The sequence below is a fragment of the Euprymna scolopes genome, chromosome 4, assembly GCF_053919585.1.
Source record: "Euprymna scolopes isolate OS-2025 chromosome 4, ASM5391958v1, whole genome shotgun sequence".
In the NCBI taxonomy this organism is placed as follows: Eukaryota; Metazoa; Mollusca; class Cephalopoda; order Sepiida; family Sepiolidae; genus Euprymna; species Euprymna scolopes.
In genome coordinates this window covers 61,292,820-61,310,547 of record NC_136485.1, presented here as the reverse complement: position 1 = coordinate 61,310,547, position 17,728 = coordinate 61,292,820, and the positions used below count along the sequence as shown (strand labels likewise).

Genomic DNA, 17,728 nt, shown 5'->3' with positions numbered 1-17,728 from the left:
TGTATATATATATATATATATATATATATATATATATATATGTATATATATATATATGGAGATGAAAAAGGTGCAAATCAAAATTATGTTTATCACAATTCGTTTTTATTTCAAAACTTCCTCGGAATGACTAATTTAAAGAAAATAATAAAATACCAGTACAATATTTGAAAACGTGTTTGTAGTGTGAATGGATGTTTTGTTCTATTTGAAAATGATGCAATGAATGAGAATACAACATTCTCTCATTCATTGCAGCATGATCATTTTTTTTTTGTTTTTACTCCAAACAAGCTAAACTCATTAAATTTGTTTAAAATAAATCTCGACAAAGATCTTGAATAAGCTCTAATTGCAAACACAATCAAACAATGTAGAGGTTTCTACAATTTATCTCCTTTTAATCAGTAAACTTATATTAAAAGAACAGAACTTAATGATGGATGCAGGTAAACTTATTTATACCATAGAAAATAATACCTATAAGAATTTGTATAATCACTCTATCTATATACCTAGAAAATTGAGTATTTCTCTCGCTCTGACATTAATATTAAAATCTTTTTCTATTTAAAAGTTATTTAAAACAAACTTAATATACTCAGTCATAGATATGCAAGCGATTACATCATGGTTAACTAATTTGCATATTCCTTTGAAAAATGAGCGTTAATTACTTATTTAGTTTTTATGGTATCTTATTAGATGATTAGTTTCATTTCACTATTACGCTGAATTTTATTTATGCATAGTTTCTACATTCTGGATAATTTTTTTTTTTTTTTTACACAGTGATCACCACTTATCAAGGCCCGGAAGCCACTCAGGGATAAGGGTTATTGCAAGTACATTACGTTAGTGAGGAGATTTGCTGAAATGTTTACTTAAGGGGGCGGTTCATTAGGAATTTGTTAATATTGGACTTGAAGACATCCAAGTTGTAGTCCGGAGGGAAGCAGGCAGACGGAACAGAGTTCCACAGGCGTGCAGTTCTAAGAAAGAAGCTTTGTTCATGGAATCTGCGTTTTGATTTAGGCACAGATATAGAGTGGGGGAAATTTTTCACAGTGGATTCAGCTTGATCATGGAAATATATATATATACATATACATAAATAAATCAAATAAAGCATACTCTTGCCCTTACAGTTTCGTGTGTTGTGATATTCTGCCAAAGACCAAAACCAACTCCACTGGCTGCAATCGGAAGTCATTTGACATAATTTCTTATTATGTAACAACTAATTCAAGTTAATTTTCTAATTAATTCTTAGAAGAATCAAGAAGTTACTCTTCAATCTTCATATCCATAGTTAAAAGTTTAACAACTAATTTTTTAATTGGCGATCGGGTAAGATTATTTAAAAATAGGGTGTCAGGTGATAACGTACGTATGAACATAAACCTTAGAGTATTATTATAATAATACCTAACTACAATTTTTTTTATTACTTAGTCTGGTTTGGACATTATGAACAAATTTTTAGCTAATTAATGAAAAACTAGCGGGACCTGTGGAAATTCCACAGGGGACTCATTCATATGTAATATATTGATGTTGGCATTCTGTAGATGTTTAGTGGGGGCGCTCTGATATTATTGTAGCTTTTTTTGTTAAAACTGCAAAAGTATTTATCTAAGCTAGCACGAACGCCCGGCAAAACCCGAACATAAAGTATGCTTAAATATGATATTTTAATTCTTTCAGATTTCATATATATTATTATAGAGTTAATGTTCTATTGATTTTATATATTATAAAGTTGCGATTTCAAAAATAAAAAGAAATATATCCATATGACTTGGGTGCATTAGCTTGAATCGAAACCAAAATAAAAACTTCTGAAAAAAATGTGTGTGTGTGTACATATATACTCGAGTTCGTTCTGCCATAAACGAAACTAAAACTAATGAAGAATTCTCGATAAAATTATTTATAAAAAAAATAGATTACTGGAGTGCATCAGTTATAACCGAAACTAAAACTTATGAAGAATTCTTGGTAAAATTATTTATGACAAGAAATGGAAGTACAATGCAATTAAACGACCCGGATGTAAGCATGACAGAAAATAACACGCTATCGTATTAATATATAGATTAAATTAAACAAGGAGAATAATTTTCATTTTTATTTGAAAAATTTTAAAAGACTAAAATTCTATTTCTTTTTCTGTATAAGTTTTATAAATGGAGAAACAAAAAGAAAGAAAAAATGATAATAAAACGTTTTAATTCCATCCCAGGCAACGCAGAGTAGGTAGAGCTAGTTGTCTGATAATGCTGAATTAATGGAAACAGGTGTTTAGAAAAGTGGCAAGGTAAACTTTCAGGTGTTGAACAGAAGTTTATCTAGCGGCTATCAATATAGAACGTTGTAATTATTATTAATCTCAACTTGTTGGTTTTGTTGAAGAAATAAACCGTATCAACTTTCGCTAATGGTCGTCTTTGAGAATCGTATCCATTTTCAATGTTTTTTTGTTTATCGTAAGTTCACCATAAACAATGCGCATGTTTTCCTTCAGCGTAGGAATTCTTCTCTGCTTCTAATCAAACGCAAGTAATTCAGGTTTTGTGTAATTTCCAGCCAATGTTAATGTGTTTTCTCGAACAAATTGTTTGGATAATGTTAAGGGAGTGTAACAGGCTTAATGGATGTCATCGAGACCTATGAAATCTGCTCTACCGAGTTCAAATACCTTTGGTTCTATTTTGAGGCTACATTTTATGCATTTGTTTTTGTTTGTATTCTCATTCATATCACATTTGAACCATGAACTCTTTGCCAGCTTAAATTTTGACTATTTACTAATAGTGTTGAAAAAAATGTGTGAATTTTTACCCTGTCCCTACCGAGGAGCAAAATAGCAAATTGGGTTCAATTTCCTGTACAGGGTGGAACAATAAATTTGTCGACCTAAAGAAAACAACGCTACAGATTTATTTAAAAACTTTTATTGAAAAACAAAATCAATCCCAGTAATTTGATTATGTATATATATGGATCCAGAACTGGGAGTCTGCTTTTTCTACCAGCACCTGCAGGAGCTCGGTGAATACTTAGCAGATAGCGGTGATAAGGCTGGCTTTGGTGTTGTGGGAGGTCATGTAGGTGATGTTCTCAACATATGACCAAACGAAGTAGTCCAGCGAATTCAGATTGGGGGATGGCAGTGAGAGAAGGGTCGATGGCAGTGAGAAAGTTGTCGCACTCCTGAAGTTAAGTCTGGGTCTTTGTAGACTTGTGGGCCAGCGCTGAGTTCTGCTGCCACACCCAGGGTCTGCTAGCAGCCACCTAATTGCACCAGGGGAACACCGCACTCTTCAGCACATCCAGGTACACTTTGATGTTGACTTTCAAGCCGACTTTGAAGATGTGAGGTGGCATGATGTGGCCCTCACTTGAAACCACACCAAGACCATAACTATGGTCGGAAACTTTGTTGAGCTGGGCGACAATTTTATCGTTTCACCTTGTATATATTAGGCATTTTTTTTTTATTGGTTTACTATTTTAGGCCAAGAGGCAATCAAAAATAAAGGTTAGTAAGGTGGAAGTGATTGTTAGCCAAAAGATGAGGAACATTAATCAATAGTATCAACTACATTTGATTATTTATTGGACAGTTTATGACAGGCATCTGTTGACATTTAATTTGTAGATAAGCAAGTTGTAATCAACATGGAAGTAGTTCTGCAGTAATGTGTTTCAAAGGTTGGATCTCCGTGAAAATAAATTTTTTATGGAAACAAGTTATAACACTCTTCTGATGGCATAAGGGTCAGACATGTTTTCAAAAAAAAAAAAAAAAATGATCTAAAATAGGCGACACACACACACACATATATATATATATATATATATATATATATATATATATAAATAAATAAAACAGATGTGTGTATATGCGTGTCTGTTAAAATATGTAACCGATAAATTCTTAAACTACTGGTCACATAACATTGAAATTATCAGGAAATAGTAATCACACATCAAAAATGATTTTTAATCTTTGTTTGGATGGATGAATAACACCTACAGAAATATGTTGGCAAGTTGAAGTACAAAATGTTCATTTCAACTTACCAACACATTTCTATTACTTTTGCGCATATGCAAATTCATTTTTAGCTTGAAGTGGTTTAATTTTATTAATGTCTCTAATCTATTTCTTGATAGCTTAAACAGAAATGCAGCTGCAGCACTAAATGTTTTGGTTTCGATTTTAGCTGATGGCATCCAAGCCATTTTCTTTTTTTTTAACTTTTGAAATCGGTGCTATGTATTAAGTACATATATATGAGGTACAATATAATATTCAATAGAGAATTGACTCTGGAACAATAAATATAACATCTGCAGGAATTCTGTTTAAGCATATTTTACAACTGGGTAAGGCCAAGTGCATCCTGCTCATCTTCAAATAATAATAGTCATTGTATACAGATGCAGTATGACTAATTTCAAGTGCACATATATTGTACATAGGATAATGTACAATTGTCAGGGAAATGAACAGTGTAAGAGACAGGATATACCTATGTATTGCAGCAGGGGACATCAGGTGTAAATTTGTTGAATTTTATAAAGAATGGGAATTTAAAAGAATGCAGTATCTTAGCAACGTTCACTTGATACAGGGAGTCTGTTTAAAGCTTTTCCAATTCTCAACATTAAAAAAAGTTTCTGAAAGTCACTAGAGCAATGTGTAGTGGACTGGTGGATATATTATACATATCCCCCAGTTGTACAAAATAGGAAAAATGAATTGCATTGAGAAAGGAAAAATGAATTGCTTTGAGGAAGAAACGAACAACGCGTTTACTTGAATTAAACGAACTAGGATTTATTTCATGAAGAAACACATGAAAGAAAAGGGTACCACATGCGTTTAGTTGGGCGTGCGTCTCTTGCTGTTTACTGGTGAGAAGGAAAGTCTGTTGTCGTAGAGTGAGAAAGAGAGAAAGTCATTCCAGTTTGGTGTGCGTTTCTCGCTGTTAGCTGGTGAGAAGGACAGTCTATTGTAATATAGAGAGAGAGAAAATGAGAAAGTCAATTCAGGCCATGGAGATAGAAAACGTGTAAGGTGTACGTACTGTCTGTTAACTCTTGCCCCCACACATACAGTAGCAGGGGACGTCACGTGCGCGGGCGCGCGCCTCCCAAAAAGGAGGCGGCTGGTTCGCCGAACCTCTCAGCTCGAGAGCTGGTCCGAAAAGGAGTTGGAAACAGCTTGTCTCTTGCTTTTTATAGTTGTTTCCGGTGGTCTTTTGCGCATGTGTGGATTTCCTTTGAAAGGGGAAGTGACGTTGCCCATGTGTGTGTACGTGTGCGCACATACACGTGAATGTGATTGTATGTATGCGAACGTGAATATATCTGCTTGCGTGTACATGTGCGCGTATGTTTGTGTGGGCGTATGTATATGACAAGAAATATGGCTTGAGATGTGAACGTGTGTTTTTGTGTGAGACTAGAAAGGCTCCCACAAGTGTTTTCTTCTGACGTTTTACCTATGTTTATATGGATTAGGCACATATGTATTAGGCAAAAACGGTTATCAGAATTGTTGTTTTCTTGGACTTGGGAAATACTGTGTCTTGCAATACATGAGACGGTCAAAGTATGCCATCATTTTTGATTTGAAGTCAGATCTACAGCATCCCTTAAATTTCTTACTGTGTCTGTTTCAAGGTTTTTTTTTTTTTTTTTTTTTTTTAACCTTTCTCCTCGTTTTATATTAATGGTTTATTGGGGCACTTGGTTGGCAATTCTTTCGGGGCGGGGGGCAATCTTAAGGATATGTCTGGACCAGCCTAGACATCATTTGCAGATTATTGATGATACTACCTCTTTAGTGCAATCTCTGACTTCTTGTTTGATAATTTGATCGGAACCTATGAGGAGGGAACTTATTCACACACACACACAACACAGTGACTTTTATATAATAGATATTGATTTTACCATTAACAATAAATAAACTGTATGTTTCTTGGCATTCGGGCCAAGATCACAGTCTAGTATCTGTTTTAATGCTGCACTTCACCTTTTCTGTCTTCGGTCGGTGACGAAGAGATCCTTCATGACTGAGACAATTTTTTATTTTTGTTCCTATCCAGAGTGTCCCTGTCATGAGTGTAACGTAGTAGTGTAATCATCGTTAATTGTAGAAATTTGGTATGATTTGATTAAGGGGACGATCCAACAAGAACTTGTTTACATTGGACTTGGAGGCTATTGTAGTCGATTGGAAAGCAGGCCAGCAGAACAGTTCCCAGAAAGCTTTGTTTATGGAATCTGTGGTTTGATTTAAGCACAGATAGTGTGTGTGTGGGGGGGGGGGGAATTGTTCATGGTAGTTGCAACTAGTCAAGTGTTTTTGTTTTTCGTTTTTTTTGTTTTTTTTTTTTTGTGAAAGTTTAACAAGGTGGAGCATAGATTAGAGCTCAGACGAGCACTTGCGGTGAAAATGATAGAGCAGGTATTTTAGGTACACTCTTTAGTCTATCTGTAAATGGACACACATACGTGATCCTTTATCGTGCAGATTATTATTATTTGTGTATGTTGCTGTTTATATAGTTATATCTGGTTTAGATTATTTTTAATGCCTATTCATGCATAACATGGCAGTATCCAATCATGTGCAACGTGACATGAACAAACAATGATTCAGGTTTTCTTTCTTTTCTATTTGTTTTGCTGTTGCATTTAAATCACCATAAGGTTTAAATACTTATTACTTATTTCTTTTCCTTTTGGAGGTAAAAAATATGTCGATTATAAGTATAGCCTGATCATAACCCATATTCATGTACAGACAAAGCATTGGCCAGTATTTGTGACCTGTACCACAAAAAGGATCAGAGTAGCTCATCTGTTTAAAATTGAGAATTTTGTTTGGTTGTTTGCGCAGGATGAATAAGACGAGAAGTGGATGAAGTTGAGGGATTTAAACACTACAAGGAAGACTTTATTGTTCAGGATTGAATGAGGATCACCATTATGTACTTTTTTCATAATACCATATAACCTTTTTTTTTTTTTTTTACTGTCATCCCCACTCCTCCCGTTGTCTTGTAATATGGTCAAAAGCGTTGGAAAACAGTCTCTGATTTAATGTTTTATAAATATAGGTTAAATTCCATTAAAATTCATGTAGTTTTAATGGGATTTCTGTTCTCATCGGCCATTAAAAGTGGGAACTCTAAGAAATTTCTCATAGAGAGAGAGTAATATAGAGATTCAGGGCCACTTCCATTGTCTTCCCCAGAAAATTTCAACATATGATTTAAATTTCATAAAAATAACATATATTTGAAGTTTAAGGGATTTTACTAAATCAAACACTATCCATATAGTCTTAAGGTTAAAGGGGTAAAAAAAATGCAAGAAATTTCTTTCAGTTTTTGTCCCCCACCATCTTCTCTGAAAAAAAAAAAATTCCACCGATGGAATTAATAAAATTCAATCTTTTCTGCACTCTGGTAAAAATAAAGTCGAGTCTGTACTTGTCCAACTTTAAATCAAGAATGTTCAACAGTCTTTGTATTATTGCCATGTTTTGGACAAATGGTCGGTCTGGTGATTGCTTCATCAGCTATGATCTTGAATGGGCTTCACATTCAGCAGACCATAAATTCCTGGATTTTTATATATGGAGTTATCCCAAAGAAAATGTCCATCAAAATAATTCTCAGACAATTTCTGAACTGAAAAAGACCATCATAGCCCAAATCATGGCAGTGTCAAGAGAAGAGTGTGCCAAAACTATTGATAATTTTGCATTTTTGTATTCAAATGTGCTTATCATTAAAAAGCAATAAAACAAAACTTGGTGGACAAGTCAGGCATAGACTGTAATTTATTTGTATCTAACATGGTTGGATTTTAAATATTATTAATGATGTTAATAGATGGCATTTTTAGTATGGTTGATTTGGGCTTCGCATCCGTTTTCACGGGGGGGTACCTAAGACACATTGAGTAGTACAATGAATGTGGACAGGTAATCATTTTCATAAACAGATCTATTCCATTTTGATTGCCTCTATAGTAAAGTCGTTAATTTCTTAAATTACTAACGCATTGTCAAAACTATAAATAAGCAACTGACATTTTTTTCTAAACAAACGGTTCATTAGGTGTCATTTTGAGGAGTAATCCAACAACTATATGGAGTGAGTAGATTGTTTAGTCCATTTAAAAACTGGCTAAAAAGTTGAACGAACAGATATCATATAGAAGACTTTTTAACTTGTTAAAAAAACGGCAAAAGTTACAGCCCATTGATGTAGAATGAGTGCTTTATGCCAAATTGATGGTTGAATATGGTTAAATTTCTACTTATTTTTGCATTAAATACTTATATCATGGCATGTTCATGCCGTAAATGAAATCATGGTTAGTATTCGTCATAGGCTTCGGTCCATTGTTGATCATATTCCTCAGAAGACATCACACTGATTTTGAACTTGGCAGAACACATGGGGTGAGTTGACCTTCCTTCCCCAGCAGAATGGCATCTGACTCGCCTGTTTGCACCTATCCGTTGTCCTTAGATCATCCACATAGCTGCAGTCAAATAACGTAACTCTTAATACCATAGAACTGTTGATCTGCTAGAGATTCATCCTCCTCCATGGCCATCCAACGTTCTGCTGCCAACTTCTCTTAGATGCATGTCTTAACTAGGACTAGGGGTGCATCTCTCCCAGTGAATTAATGCGCCTCCAGATATCAACCTGGAAATCCTAAAACTATTAAATACTAATCCTTATTAATCCCTAACTGCGCATCAAATAGATACCATATTTAGTTCACTGCACTTTATAACAAAGGTCTCTACACAATTTAAGCCAGATCCGCCCAGTAGTTTCTAAAAATAAAAAAGTTGAATGGACAAACTAAGAAATATAATTTAGATTAATGTTATACGGCTATGAGAACAATTTACTATTCTGAAATGTCATTAGTGTATAACTGATTGTTAGATCGAATATGATCTATGATAAACTTGGCATAAATTATTTAACAGTTAGTGACGGCATCCATTAAGGAAATTTATCCTTGTTCAAGATTTTATGGGTGATCTTTCTTTTTGATCAGCTCATAAATTTATTTCATTTTGATTGCATTTTGCTATTAATTGAACATTTATGAGAGAGATCATGAAATCTTAAAACGCGCATTTCTCTTTACACATTTTTGGATTTTCCAGTTCAATTCGTCACATGTGTAACCGCCAAGATTACATGCACTTACTGCCCTCTGTCACTGACGTCACACTCTTTCCCCTTTTTGTCTAAGGTGTACTTAGTCATCTGAACATTTGCAAATTGTGGAGGTGAGGAAAGGGGGTAGCATTCCTTGATCTTTTAAACCTTATACTTTTCCCTGAAATATTTCTTGTCTTTTAAAGAAATTAGTTTTTTAGTTTATTTTGATCTATACAGGAAAAGGCTAGTCCGAATAAAATATCGATTTGATATGTGCTATTCAGGCTATTATATGGGATTTAAGTTGATGTCTTTTATTTGTATTTTTTTTGTTTTTACTAGTATATGATGGACAGCAAAGGAATTTAACTCAGAATAAATATTTATTAGAAGCACATTTGACATTTTCTGTTCACAATGGAATAGAAACGTACATACAGACATCAAAAGTGGTCACGTGGTCACATGTTTTACGTTATATCTGATTGTGATTTAAGTTAACCATTTTTTGAAGTGGTATATGATGAATTGAAAAAAATATAATTGCTATTGAGGTCTGACTTTGAAAATCTGACATAACTTTATATGTAAAATTAGCAGGCCCAGTGTCTTGGTGTTGCCGTAAAAAATTCATGTAATGCAGAAAAATTTACTCCCATTCTCAAATTCCATATTATTACCTTTAATCTAATTTATTACTATTATCTGTCATTCCTTGTGTTGCAGTTCATGCAATTAATAGTATTGTTCAATCCAAACTAAAATCTCATTTATAAAACTGTTTGTCTTCATTTTTTTCAAACTGCATAGAAGGTTGCAGAGCAGTATGAGGCAGCTCAAATGATTGTATTTTTGTGGATCGTTTTTATGGTCTTCAACGGGTTAAAGTAGTTAATAGTCATTCAGTTAATAATACAGTCGACATTCATTCATGTAAAAGTCATATGCGTGGTCCGAAAAAACTTGAATTAACTTTTGAAATATTGGGTTTTCTAATGCACTGATGAAGTCCAGGCTTGTGCAATTTATAATTTGATGAACAATTAATATCCTTATATACCAACACTGTGGACTGAAACAATTGTACACAATGTTGTGACCAATAAAAGAAAAACTTTATGAAAATGAGTGTATCTATCCTTATAAACATGGTATCTTGAAAGATATATATATATATATATATATATATATGAAAATTTGTGTGTGAGGACACTTTTCAACCTATATACTCCATGAATTTTTGATACTTGAAATTCAATGCATAGGATATTAAGACACGTGGAAAACTTTTGAATCAATTTTCATCCGGAAAAGGGGCTGCTAAAGGGTCAATATTGAAAAATTGGTAGGTGGAAGTCATCGGATTTTTTCAGTTTGCCGTTTTACGAATACGCATGCATGAATAATTCACATTACAGATTACTTAGGTTAAGAATAAGTAGTTTGAAAACACCTTTTAAAGATCGTGTCATGCAGGTTAAATGGTTATCGTACTCGACTTGCTGTCTTTAGGTTTTGGTTTCGATCTCAGCTCGAGTATTTTTTTTTTTACTTGCAAGTGAATGGTTTAGAAAAAACATACTACGCGCATGCACATGTGTCAGTTTCTTTATTAATTAAAATATATTTATGCATATTTTATGACAGGCAATGCTAGTGTGTATATATATATATACATATATATATATATACATATATAGATGTGCATGTTTATATATTTGTATATACAAGATTTACTCCTAAACTAATTAACCAATCTATATAATATTCTGCTTGTTCTTTACTTTGTACATATGTTATTCTTTGGAAAAGACCAAATTGCTTCAAATAAGGCCAAATTCGTGAAATTTTGCTTTTAAAATGCCAATCTAGCAGCTCTAAATAAGAATAATTGACTTCCCTTTGTTGTGGCCTCGTTTTTGAGTATTATAATACATGATCATTGTTGTAATTGTGAGGAAGAATTTTGATGTGCAATGGTTCTTCACCAAATGAAGAAGTCAGTGAAATGTTATATAAAAAAGGGAATATTTGAAAGAAACAGGGCAAAAAAAGAACATTGTTTTGCAAGAGGTACTTGATTGAAGGAATAAATTAAAGATTCTCTTACAATGTGATTTTATTATTTGTATTGAACTATGTAGCACAATATTACTTTCTGTGTATTTATTACTACTTATTAATTTATCTCATTTGGGCCAGTTAAATGTTAATAAATTCATATTTACATGTTATTAGTTTTTCTGTCCAAAAAACAATTTTTTTTGCGCTATCTAGAAAAATACCAACTTTATTCAAACATACTTAATTAAATATATTTCTCATTCCATAGAATTTCAACAGGTCCTACTATTCGTTATGAATTTTGAAATACAGCTGCTAGGAATAAGGATTGTAATATAGACTACATTCGGTTTAATTTCGACGTAGGCAGAGGTGAGAGAGTGGAAGTCTTTGGAAATATTTAGATAGCTTTGATTTTTGTAAAAATTAACATTAGATATCGATTAACAAATATTCCTCAGATTTCAGTTTCGTTTAAGCATTTTAAAGGAATTTTACAGAACACATAGGCACAAAAATTCCGACGTGAAAATTCGAATGTATCAGATTTGCATTAAATTTGATCCATAATTGATTATTCTTCAAGTATACAAATATATATGTAGAATTCTTATGTACTGTTAGCAACAGTTTTATATATGGTGAGAGATGAATAATTGAAATTATCAAGTTTTCGTAGGAGGAAACCTAACAAAATCATATATGTACGATCGTTGCAGAAACGATATCCTTTTATTCATTCGATATTTACAAATAAAATCGAGAAATAAGTAAAAAAATATTTCTGGATATCGTCTCCTCATATATAGCTCTAGATAATTACACCTATTGAGCTTATAACTGCAATACACCGAGCACACCACCTTTTTAAATATATTTTACTGAGACTTTGCTCATTTAGACCCTCTCTATTACACACAATATATATATATATATATATATATATATATATATATATATATATATATATACGAGCAAAAAGTTAATAAAATATGTTAAAAAACACTTTGAAAAAGAGTTAAAAACATATTTAATCTGAAAAGGAAACACTTGATAAGTGGATAATCCTTAATTCGTGGAGTTTCGAAGAAATACTTTCCTTCTCATCAGAGGGTAGGAATTAGCAAAATGCAGGATCGGATTTTGCATGCAAAAGTATTTGATGAAACAAGTAAGTCAAAGATCTTACTTGATAACAAAAAAGTGAAGCAGAGGGAATATAGTGAAGAAAAAGGTGATTACACGTGAATGGATAGTCTGGAAGATAAATAATCCAGTGACGGTAAAATCCGAATATATAACTTCAAGAAAGTTAATTGAATTTCCATTTGCACAAGTAAAATCCAAGGAAATCCCGTAATTGGAAGATGGTCCAAAATAATCCAAAGGCAGAAATCCATGGAATAATTCACAAAAATGTGTACAAGGGAAAAAAATTTGTAATTTTTATTTATATATATATATATATATATATATATATACTAGCAGGGAGAGTCGATGTTGCTCAGGATTGAATGCGGATCAATGAATGTCCCACACTTCAACATTTTTATTAGCATTGAAATTGCCTACTCTAGTCAGGAACCTACCATAGTGCACCGGGATGATGCTTCACATGCCTCCCACAGTGACTTGGAGTGGACCACAATTCATTGTAGTCTACATCGCACTTTAAAGAACGTACTGTTGATTTTTTTTAAATTATTATATAATGACTTGAATTAAAATTTAAAATTCAAAAGTCAAGTACAATATTTTAATTGTGCTCTAAACAGAAATATTCATTTTGAACACACCCTTGTCTGCTCGCCACCCCCATCTGTTTGTGCAGTGATAAAAACTTCTCAAATGCACTTGTGATGTTAGGCTGTATAAAAGTGTTAACTTTGGTCAAAATTGGACTGTTCCTTCTTTAATGGGATTTCTTCAAAGTTCGATGCTTAATTATTCCAATACAAGACCTATATAAGAACACTCCGAGGCACATAAATTATATGTGTGTGAAATTTCGGAAAAAAATCGGCCCAACCATTTTGGAGTCCATAAAGAAGGAACACACACTCACATAAAGTGGCTTTTATATATAAGTAGAGATGTATATATATTTCTCAATGTATACATTACTAAAAGCTTTTGTTGAATAAAAATTTAAAAACTCTACATGGTTTTATTTACAGATAGGCCTTTACTGTTTATAAATGCCCCTAGAAATATTTCAAATCAGTGTTTCATGAAACAAAGACAGTGCAGGATGTCACGATTACCGTGCGTCGGGAGATTTGAACCTGGCCACAAAGCCATATATATATATATATATTATATATATATATATAATATAAATCTCACCTATCTGTTTAAATGTATGTAGGTTTGTATGACTGCCTAAAACTTTCAACAGAGGCGACGGATTTTCACGAGATCGGTATCGTTTTGAAGCTCGACCCGTTGAACAACAAATATACAAAAAGTTGGCTAAAAAACATTAATTCCTTCACCCTCGAGTCGGCACATTTTTGCAGGGGCGGGGGGGGGTCGCTTTTTTCGCCGATATTTTCGAAAATCATCACCTCTTTTCGATTGTCTAGCCTTAATTTAAACCTACGTCACTTCTGCTTTGGCGATGCACGCAACAGCAAACGTGTCACTTTTTTTTTTTCCACTTTCTTTTCCTCCTTCAGAGTACAGCTTCGAGCCTGCCTGCTACCAGTTTTATTTTATTTTTTTAAATTTTTAATTTATTTTTTAATTTTTTTTTGCTAACCAACATCCTTACACACATTTCCACTTTCTTTTCCGCCTTTGCATCCTAGGTTCGAGCCTGCTTGCCTACTACAACTTTTTTTTTTTTTTTTGCTCAACGCACATCTCCAAACACCCGGGCAACGCCGGGCACCCAGGCTAGTGTGTGTGTGTGTGTGTATATATATATATATATATATACTAGCAAAAGTACCTGTCGTTGACTGGGTTCAAAAACAGCCTACAGAAAATGGATTCTGATTTATGAAAGTATAATAGGTTATGAAAAGGAAGGGGTTTAAAGAGATAGCTTCGAATTTGGGGGTATCAAAACCAAAGCAAAATATGATGAAAGTAAAAAAAAATAGATAAACCCCATAATTTATTATACCATACCTGTTCACACTGAAACACTTATCACAATATTCTGTGGGTCTATATTAAAAAACCTTGTTAAACTTTGTGACATATTTCCATTCTATGGAGGTCAGGCGCGAACGAACACCCCATAATTTTATTATACCCTATTTCTTCAAACTGAAACATAATTATCAAAGTATACTTATGCAGATAGATATGAAAAGTCTTTATTAAAGTTTGTGCATATTTCCATTCTATGGAGGCCATGCGCGAATGCAGACCCCACAATTTTATTATACCATCCCTATTGAAGTTAAAACATACTTATCAAAGTATTATGTACATCTATATCAAAAACATTTGTAAACTTTTTTTTTTTTTTTAAATTTTAAATTTTTTATTTCCATACGTTGTGGACCAGGTGCGTACGCAGACCCCACAATTTTAATGAATTATCATTATGGCAGATCAAACATACTAATTCCTGTGTCTCGATACATCTATCATATGTCATCAGTTTTCTATAATAGTTAACCTTATAGGAGCCTATTCATGACCAGACACACACACAGACGTTCAGCTTTATATATATATATATATATATATATATATATATATATATATATATATATAAAATCAAAAAAGAAAACCTATCCATGAAGAAAAGGATACAACAGTCAATTTTATGAGATCAATAGACAAGGTGTTGTTAGCATTGTGAATATTTGATTATAATTCTAGAACTTTATATTGAAGTGATTCTTTGCAATAACATGATATTCTTGTAATTTAACTGACTGTAACCTTTTTATTTTCCAGAGTTCCAGGTGGTGAGCTTTTCGCTTACCTTTCCGAGAAAGACAGATTATGTGAGGCAGAAGCATCAGCATTTATCCGACAAATTCTGGATGGCCTTAACCATCTTCATGAAAAACACATTGCACATCTAGATCTCAAAGTAAGAGTCATTTTCTATTTTTTTTTTTTTCTTTTAATTCCATTAATGTCTAATGTCTGTATAAGAGATATACCTGTTACCCATTGGGTCAGAACCACTACCATCATTTATAATACTTTTATATCATTTGGAAATTCATGAACTGTGGCATATCTGTTAGAGAGGAGAGAACTTGAATGTCTAAAGAAGTTGGACAACCTGGTAGGATGATACTTTTCCCTACAAGTAAACCCTGACTTGATGTTCAAAATCACGTTTCATATTTACGGCCCAAATAAGATCTCTCTATTATGACTAATCCACTCTAGTTTTTTTACAAGTAATCGTGCACCTTCTCCAAGTCATGTTACCTTAAATAGTAATAACAACACTAGTCTGGATATTCCACCAGACTGGATGAATTCTTATCCTGGATGAATTCTTATCCTGGAATCCACTAAAACCAAGAGACCACAAGATTAATATAAAATACTAGACTACCTGTGACCCGTTGGGTCAGTATGTTATATTAGCTATGGAATTCATGTATGAGTGTGACACTTGTGACCTAAAGAAAATAGTTTTTTTTTTTTTGACATAACAGAAACATTTCTATGAAAGTATATTAAAGTGAAAAATCACGGATGGATCACTCAAACATAAAAAAAAAAAATCCTCCCTATTCGGGTAAAGTTACCTATTTTTCTGAATAATCGCTCAAAAATCGAAAATTAAACATGATTTTCCTACGGATCGAATGCCGACAAAAGTCACTTAGCAGCAAAAACGCACATTAACCTACCAGTGAGAAATATAAGAATGAAAAACCCATATTGGAATCCTTCAACCAAATTATAGAAACTTAAAATCTAAAAAAAAAATAATTAATAAAACATAAAGCAAAAAAATAAAACCTAAATAAAATAAAACTAATATTGAAACAGATTGGTGAATTTGTTGACACATTTACTATTCTCACACAACTATTTTGTATCTAGAAATGTAAACAAAAAATAAAAGAAAAGGAAGGAAGGAAAAGGGACGGATAGAGTAGTCTTGGCTTTACTACAATTGTTCTTATGTTTGTCAACGGGTTAAAGTTGTTTAGTTGTAAGAAAATAGTGACAGTATAGTTGTAATAAAAAATACTCCTCCCATGTTAATAATAATTTCGAAATAATAACGTTAATATTTCAGTGCGCAGGTCAAAATCTGCAAAAGAAGCGATTTGTGTTTATTTGTTTACGTTGTTATGGGTTAATGTTTATACACGCATGCGCAACTGGATGTCGTAAACTGGAAAGTGGGTTACATCACTCGTTACAAGGTCGTTTAAGTTTTATGATTATATAGATTTAACTGAGAAAAATTAATCCATGTATTTATTTATCGCACACTATATTCTTATCTTTTTTTAGTTGTTGTTTCACAACGTTTGAGCCAACTATTCCTCTGGCTTTTGTCAGGTGGTAACCACGATGGGATAGGAACTCCGAATCTTCTAACTGCATTCTCAGCTATTACTGCCTTCCATAGTTGTTGTCTCACCACGTTTTGACCAACTAAGCCGCTGGTCATCTTTGGGTAGGATTGAAACCGCTATCTTCAGAAAATGCTCACCTGGAACCGTAGAGATTCAACGTCTCTATCCAATGTGGCACGAGCCTTGAATAGTCTGCAATAAATGAATAAATAATACTCATCTCAAACATTCCAATTAATTAAATAAGGGAAATTAATATTAAATTATTTACTAACATTTGAGACGTAAAGGAGAACTTTAATAAAATATTCGAATATCTTTGCATCTTATAAAGATCAAATGTTAGCCGCTAGAAAGGAGCGGCTTGATTTTCGAGAACTTTGTAGTAAAATGAAACAGACATTCTTGTATGACGAAAAATAAGTCTCTTATTATTATTCTTGTATAGAAATATTAGAAGTATTTATATTTTATTTTATTTTTTTTTTAATCAAATACCCACTACATATCAAGGCTCAAAGATAAGAGTTTAATAAGTGCCGAGTCAACTTTGAGACAGCGTCGTGATATTTGGTAATGATGGTTGTGATTGAGCAGAATTTGGTTATTTAAGGTGGCGGCTCAACAAGAATTTGTTTACATTGAACTTGAAAACGACCATGTTGTAGTCAACTGGAAAGCAACCCCACTGTATCGTGTTCCACAGACAGGCCGTTCTAGTAGGAAGGAAACTTTGCTCATTTTTGTATTGACAGTTGTTGTAGCTAGATGAGTTTTGTTATGGATGTTTTGCAAGGGGCAGAGACCATAGATTGAACCTTGGCCGAGCAATTGCCATGAAAATAACGATAGTGGAGAAAGACAAGCAACGTCTTTTCTGTGAGAAAAACATGAATTTTATATAGACGTGGCTGGTTACCT

The 17,728-nt window shown here is 33.0% G+C and overlaps 1 protein-coding gene across 1 annotated transcript in view; it reads left to right on the top strand.

The window, feature by feature from the left end:
• LOC145267797 (death-associated protein kinase 1-like) overlaps positions 1-17,728 on the top strand; it is a 653,913-nt gene that overhangs the window by 286,937 nt on the left and 349,248 nt on the right. Inside the window, exon 3 of the mRNA XM_080123326.1 lies at positions 15,207-15,345. Within this exon, the coding sequence (XP_079979452.1) occupies positions 15,207-15,345 (139 nt within the window). The remainder of the gene's footprint in view (positions 1-15,206; positions 15,346-17,728) is intronic.